A 7,649-nucleotide genomic window follows, 5' to 3' on the forward strand; every position below is an offset into this window, starting at 1 on the left:
TAAATGTGGCAGCAGACTGAGAGGGGCTGTTCTGTATAATGGGTTTAAAAAATTGATTTTATTTATGTAAATTATTAAATGCAGTACTTCAACTTGTAATGTTTTAATATTTATTTATTTTATTATTATTTATTTTATATTTTATTTTGTTTTTACATTTCGCAGTATTGATACTTTTACTAATGTAAAGCATCTACGTACTTCTTACACCACTGACCACAGCGCTGCAGTAGTAACACTTCTACCCCATTTCCCCTGTCCTGTTACTAGTAAGGATGTTATATGCACTGTAATCAGCCTTTTAGTGAGTTTATTTGTTTCTATGTATTTCTTTTATTTCTAAGTGCATCTTATAGGGAATATTTCACTGCCTAAGTATTTTATTGCCACCCTGTATACTAAATTACACTTTGCAGGCTGAAACTGAAGCATTACCAAATAATTAACTAAAAGTTATACATTAAAAAAACAGGATGTAATCTCAACAAGAGAGTGGGGTTGTATTTTATTTATTTGATTCATAAGAGGACAGTGTGCAATGACATTAATCATTTACAAGGAATGAAAACATGGTTGCACCAGACAGATTTCCAATTTCCACATAACAAGTAGACCAATAAATAAAAAGCATTTTTCCACCACTAGATTTTATTTCAAACTTTTAGCATTCAATATGAACAGAATCCGACTCATACAGATGAAGCATAGAGAAAAACAAACAAATAAACAAAGAACAACCCACAACTGAAAAAGACAACAAAAGTAAAACAAATCTAACATAGTGGAAACAAAGTGGAAATAAAGATGCGAGTGACTTGTGACAAAAGGTTCACTTGAAGATTTTAAATATAGTTCATACATTTATTGTTTTGACAGCTTTCTTTTTGGTTGTTTGTTTTGTGAGGAAGAATTATTATTTTTTTTTATTATTAATTTATTGAAAGTGTTGTCCCACTTCCTTAATAAATACAAAAAAAATAGTTTTGTTGGTTGTCAATTTACATTTGGAAATATGGAATTTGACAAGTAGCCTAATATTAGATTAATAAGAAAAAATGCATTATTATCTTGATTGCAGTAGCCTGATCATAGCACCCAAATATAATATTTCTACAATAAATAATAAAACATTGTCATCTACAAATTTAGTGGCCTGATATCTTTCCACTGCACATATATAAAATAACCAGGATAAATGGGAGCAAGTTTCAGGGTGTAATTCACAAACGGAGCAATTTACAGCTTTGTCACTACAACTTTTTGAATAAATGTTTCACTGGCAAGAATCTAAGGGACAATTTAAATGAAACTTTTTAAAAAAACTTTAATGAACTTTTGTGGTAGGCTAAGGACCAAACTTTATTCCAGTCAATACTGCAGTGACGCCCACATTTCCCAGCATGCTGAACTGAGCAGTTTGTAGTTTGCTGTTTTCTGTTCCATAAGGCAAATGTCTTTTTTGTGTGGTTATTGTCTGTGGTGTGTCTGTTCAGAACATGATAGTTAATGTTAGTTATTGCCATTTGTTTGTCAATTTATCGTTTGCACCATTAGTGAGCTGGCTATGTGTATAACATATTGGCTGTAATTGACACTCGAAACTTCTAATTTGTTCTCTACGTAAGGAAAATGCCACAGAAGAATATTTCTTTGGTAAATCTAGATCTTACACACATACTATTCCATCAGTGTGATAATCTGGATGACATGTGTCAGGTGTACCGGGACAAAGAGGTCATTGGTTCATCAGCCCCTGCAGGTGATTGGCACTGCTCGGATGACAGGAAATAAACAAAGGTAGGATGTCGTCGGTTCTACCTGGGGGCAACACTTGTCTCCTTCCTCCCCCAACCGGCAACACCTGTATCCGTGGTTTGCTAACCCTGTTTTCTCCTGTTACTTCAGAGAAGTGAGGTATGGTGGCCTAATTTTTTTTCTTTCATTTCAGGTTGTTTCCAAAGACTGTAGGCTGTATGGTTGGTACCTTCATAGTTAATGTGTTGTGTTGCTTTGCCCACCTGGGAACAAGTCAAACGCCTCAGTCAACTCAACCTTCAGTTTTACGAATTACGCATCACTCTGCGCGTTTGCAATGTGCGTAAAATTCTATACTTTGAAGACGCTCCTCTGTGAATGATTAACTCAGCTGCAGCGGTGGTTGGGGGGGACGTGTTTGTGTCACGTGGTTTAGGTGCGGTCAACCCAAATTTCCAGCGTGTGAGGAAAGCAGCCGGTCAGTGTCTGAGGTCACTTGTTTGGGAAAGCGCAGGAGGGAGTCACGATGTCTTTGGATCTGTCAGAAGGTAGGTTAAAATTTACTCTGACTGTATTTAGGAGGAAAACCTTGAATGTAAATGTTTAGTCTGGAGCTACTTCAGCATCATTTTTAAATTCTTGGTAACTGGAACTGAGGAGAGTTTTAAAGAGGATATTTAGGGCATGTTTTGCTCCTGACAGCTTAATTACTGATCCAGTGTATGCTTTAGGAACAAAATCAAAATGTGTAATCAGAGACAGTCTCAGCAACGTGTGTTTGATTTGTAGCTGTGCTCCTGCTGTGTAAAGAGGTTGCCACTGTCTCTCAGATTGTGTTTACCATCTGTCTGTTTTACATGTGCAGCTTTAGGTGGGGGTGACGATGCGCTGAAGAAGGATGATGCTCAGAAGGATGAGTTTAACTTCCCTTGGAGCAAGGACAAGGATGAGGACAAGGATAAGGACAAGGATAAGGTAGGAGCTTTGTATATGTACATTCTGACACAGACCTATATGGTTGATGAGCGTAAGAGCTTTTCCAGGTACTGAGAAGTAGAATTTGATACCTAGTTTGATTTGAGCTGTTATATTTTGACAGCAAAGCCCAGTAATTGCTTCTCTGGTAAACCTGCTTCAACATAATATACATCTAATCTGTGTTGATAAATAATGATGGAATTGATGATTTATTCAGCGTAAACTTTTGCCATTTTCAGGAAGACAGCAAGGATAAGTCTGATAAAAAGGACGAGTCTGATGAAAAGGACAAGTCAAAGGACGGAGACGGCAAAGAACACAAGAGCAAGAGCAAGAAGAAAAAGGAAAAGAAGGAAGGATACGAATCAGGCTCAGCCTCATGCTCATGCTCATCTTCATCCTCATCCTCATGCTCATCCTGCAGCAGTGATGAGGTAGGCCCAATGCTGAAGTTAATATGTATAAATCTCTTCTGATGTGATTTTTGATGATACTCCAGTGAGCCAGGGCTTGGTCATGTTACCTCTCTCTCACAGTGAAAGCTAACTGGCTCCAAACCGTAGTTGGGAGCACACTTGCTCAATAACATTAATTTAGCTTGGCTTGTTCCTTGCTGGTAACTAGCTTCTAGCGGTTTGGACCACTCTGCAGAAGGAAGGATGGCGAGGCGTTCAGGTACTATTCACAACAATGACTTTATTGCAGTCTTTACCACAAAACAAACATGACCTTCTCATGAGGTTGAGAACTTATCTAGATACTTAATTCTGCTTATTATAATCACTCTTTGCAGCCGGCAGTCTGAGAGAGCTGCTTCCCTCCACATACATACACGTCACACCTTCACAGGTTACCCCCCACCCTTAAAGGGGAAAAAGGGTGAGCCCTGTGTGAACATTGTACTGGATTTTTATTTCCCCTCAGTGCTCAGTTTGTAAAAATGTTCCCATTTCTGTAGTTTGTGGTTCTCAAGACTGTTTTAACAACAAAATAAGCTAAAATGCAGCTCAACAGGTAACATACCTGTCACACCTTGTTTCAAAGGTCAGCGTGCGTCGAACATTGTTTGAAACAAGACTGGCTGAACAGGTCTTGACCAGCAGAGTCAGTTCTACTCAGACGTGACTCAACACACCACTCTGGGTGTGTGCTGTTGTCATTTATAGCTCACACTGATGTCAAGTGAAAACCTTCCAGCTCTGCAGGTTCAGTTTTAGATTGCTAACCTGGAGCCAAACTCAGAGCGACTTCAACTATCTCACCGCCTTTGAGCTAAATTCCTTCCACTTTGTTGCTGAGAGGAAACAGAGCAACATGTCGGTCATATTAATGAGTAATATGTTTCCCATGCAAATGACTAAAGCAAGAGAAGCCAAGCCCAGGGTGGGAGAGAGGAGGAATAGGTCAGATAGGAAGTTATGCAAAAGCTGTTCGCTAATCACCACAGTGAAAGTGAACTCACTGCTGTCATACCTGTCGTGTGCTGCACAGCGAGACTCCAAAATATTCCTCCTGCAAAAGTGAATGTAATCTCAGTGTTTATTATTATGGGTCATACTGCTGCAACAGTAATTCACTAAAGATACAGAAGGAGCCGCACTAAAGATGTTCTTTAATAAATCATGCATCCTTTCTGGGGAGCACTTTAGAGTTCCGAGTAATTATTTGTAATTATAGTGCACCAGTACAGTACATACTTATATTCGTATACTCAAAGGGAACAAGATGTGAATTTGGGGGAAAAGGAGGTAACAATCTGGGAACTTAAAGAATTTATACTGTAGATTTTTTTTAACACTCAGGTACCTGGAGGGGTGCAGATGATAACAAAATGAGGATAGGCAATATATAGTTCCTAAATAACTACTAAGGGCTTTTACCCTGGAACAAATAGGTGAAAGAATATTGTCAGAAACAAACAGAGTAGGCATGTAGCCAATACTGTGTGTGTTACAGGGGACTTCAGATGCCTTAGGTGGTGCAGGTGTATGTGGAAGGACACTGTTTTTACACAGGGTGCTGTTCATTGTTGTTAAGGAGTACAGCAAGTTAAAATAATTAGTAAAATTGGAAAAAACAGTTTTGTTATGACAAATACAGCTGAACAGGAACCCAGGAGTGTTCACCTAACAGCCAAGGCAGGTGTAGAGCAGTGGTTCCCAACTAGTGGGTTGCGGGCCCATTCTGAATGAACCACAAGTGACTCGTAATCCCGTCAAGTTTGTTAAAAAAAATACACTTTATTTTGAAGTACAGTAAATTTCCAGCACAGTGCTTTTAGTTTGAAGTGCTGTTTTCTGCTGTGGAGTGACTGACAGACAGCTACTTGTCAGACACAGCCAACTAGCTCAACGACGTGGTCAAACGCAAGTATGACGCTGAATGTATTAAACTGCGGGAGCTCAAACTAATGACTCAGGAGAAATCTGGACCCTGTGGCTGGGCCACTTAGGAACTGCTGGTGTAAAAGATAATTTTAAAAAACGTGACTTGAGAGTTGTTGCACAGGCTGAAAAACTGATTTGATCTTACGAGCTGCATAACTTTAAAACTCAGCATGTCTTTTCTAATGGAGGACTAACTTAAAACAATTTCAACCTCCAAAACTGAGCCGACCTAGTGACAAACTACAAGCAATAGCTACACAATCTTTTCTACAGCTCCTCTCACTGGAAGAAAGTCTCAGTTACACAAACATACATTGATGGTGGATGTTTGTGACGTGTGCAGCTCTCAAGGGTGGTCAAATTAATGTAGCATGTAATATTAGAATAGCTAATCCTGATTCAGTTCCCACATTGTTGCCCAATTATCTCTAGCTTTACATGTTGTTTAATTGTTTATATCTGTATGTACTGTAGTGATGCACTGATTAATAACACTGTAAATTAGAAAGAATTATGCTGCAAGTTGTGGGCTGTCATCTGAAGTGTTACCCCATTCTGGAGTAACAGCATTTTCCTTTTTGTCATTTCAGGGTTGATGCTTCCTGCAGGGACCAGACTGCTCTGTTGATCTCTTATGATCTTGTCTGTTGACAGAATGACTGTGTGGTAGTAGGCCTGACACCTTTCCTTGCTTTCCTTTCATTGGTGTCACAGAAACATGCTGCTCTTGTTTAAATAAGCTTGCTGATTTATTGAAGTAAATGTTCTGACAAGGAAATGCCTACAGGATTTATTGTCTCCGTCAAGTTCATCTGTCAAGTAAAGTGTGTTTTTTTTTCACCACTAGATGGCGGTGTTATCTATTTTAAGGTCAATTACAGTTTGAAGTCAAGGTAGAAGATTAAAGCAGTTTTATTTTCAAGATTTATGTTTTAAGAGTACAGAAATATAGATAATGTTGTTCATCATTGTAGTCAGATTCTACTCAGATAAAGAATAAGTAAATAAAATGTACATAATGTACTCTCTTTAGGTTGATAAATAGCTCGTCCTCAGTGAATGTGTAATGGCTGCAGAGTGTTTCCTCTGACATGACATGACGCTATCAGCAGGTGTCAGTGTACCAATGGTGGAAGTATTTAGATCCTTTACTTGAGATAAAGTAGAAATACCACAGTGTAAAAATACTCTACACACAAAAGTAAAGCATTTACATTTTGTCTACAGAAGAATTATCAGCAAACAACAAAAAACAAAACTCAAAGTACCAAGCAAGGGCACCCATAATGCAGAATGACCCTTTTCAGTGTTATATTGTTATATATTATAAAACTGTGTTGTTGATATTGGTGCATTCTTGTATCAGCATATTTTTGATGTTATAGCTGGTAATGGCGTACATACTGCTGCCTAGTTTTTTCTATAAAGGCATCATGTTTTGTGTTTAAAATCACAATCTGCAATGTCACTAGTAAATTTAACAGTCAGAAAGGAGTGGAGTAAAACATACAGTGTTTCCCTCTGGGATGCAGTGCAATAGAGGTATGAAGCAATGTAAATTGGAAATACTCAAGTAAAGAACAAGTACCTTAAAATTGTACTTAAGTAGTTCTTTCAGTATTAAAGGTAAAACGTCTATATCACTGTATTTCCTTGTAATAAAGTGAGTATATGTATGCAGTTACATTCCTCCACTGCAGAGGGGGTCAGACTAGGTTGAAGTGTTTAACAACAGAAAACATCCCTGGAGAAAAAAAAACATCAAATGAACATATGATTTGAAGATGCAATTTTTTGGCTTAAGGAAATTGTGATGGGTGTTTTTCCTTGTTTTTACATTTTATAAAACAAAAAGAAAAACAATCAAGGCACTAATAAGTAACAGCAGCTAAAATGACAATGAAGATAATTGGAAGTTGTGTTCCTAACTGGACGTCATAAGTACAAGAAAAAGATCAGTCATAACAATGACAAAAGTGAAGCCAATCAGCCCTCAGATGACACCAGAGAGCTTGTTCAGGTATTGTAACACCAAACAGTGGTAATCATACGTCACAACACTCAAGTTGTTCCACATTCTCTACCTTTTGTTGTCATTGTTAGATGGATGAAGTGCAAACCGGTCCTCATTTTTCTTTATAATTTAAAACCACATAATTATAGCTGCAGCTAAACAATCACACCCTTCTTCCCAGGTAACCACAATAACACTATATTAACAATATGAAGTCCTGCATATTAAAGTATATCAACTTTTTCTTTTAATAAATGATGCCACAACTAAGGTGGAAATTAACTAAGTGCATTTATTGAAGTACCGCAGCTGTAAGTGTCATTTTGAGATACTTGTACTTTATTGTTTCCATTTTGTGCTACTCTATCCTGTAATACTCCACCACATTTAAGAGAGAAATATTTACTTCACCACATGTACGTGTGAACAGTGCAAACACTGCAAAAAAATCTGCCATTTCAGTGAGACAATTTCAACTTCTTTAAATACAAGTTAGGAGTTTTATGAATTTTCTA

General features: G+C 37.7%; 1 protein-coding gene across 2 annotated transcripts; it reads left to right on the forward strand.

Annotated features, from left to right (window-relative positions):
* Positions 1 to 1,757: 1,757 nt before the first annotated feature.
* On the forward strand, positions 1,758 to 5,898 carry LOC117260136 (uncharacterized). Of its 2 annotated transcripts, none has more exons than XM_033632029.2 (5): positions 1,758 to 1,914; positions 2,192 to 2,303; positions 2,621 to 2,730; positions 2,973 to 3,167; positions 5,711 to 5,898. In XM_033632029.2, exons 2-5 carry the CDS (start codon positions 2,282 to 2,284, stop codon positions 5,714 to 5,716), a joined length of 333 nt encoding a protein of 110 aa, XP_033487920.1. In that variant the 5' UTR covers positions 1,758 to 1,914; positions 2,192 to 2,281; the 3' UTR covers positions 5,717 to 5,898. The 2 variants fall into 2 exon arrangements, with proteins under 2 accessions (XP_033487920.1, XP_033487921.1); XM_033632030.2 differs by having other exon boundaries at positions 1,779 to 1,797.
* Positions 5,899 to 7,649: the final 1,751 nt, after the last annotated feature.

This window comes from Epinephelus lanceolatus, chromosome 4 (genome assembly GCF_041903045.1).
Source record: "Epinephelus lanceolatus isolate andai-2023 chromosome 4, ASM4190304v1, whole genome shotgun sequence".
Classification (NCBI taxonomy): Eukaryota; Metazoa; Chordata; class Actinopteri; order Perciformes; family Serranidae; genus Epinephelus; species Epinephelus lanceolatus.

Bases quoted from the DNA above. Each gene is read 5' to 3' on its own strand.
- LOC117260136 (XM_033632029.2), top strand. From the start codon at position 2,282: ATGTCTTTGGATCTGTCAGAAG. The intron at 2,304-2,620 runs GTAGGTTAAAAT...TTACATGTGCAG, and splicing joins GTCTTTGGATCTGTCAGAAG to CTTTAGGTGGGGGTGACGAT. The intron at 2,731-2,972 runs GTAGGAGCTTTG...TGCCATTTTCAG, and splicing joins AGGATAAGGACAAGGATAAG to GAAGACAGCAAGGATAAGTC.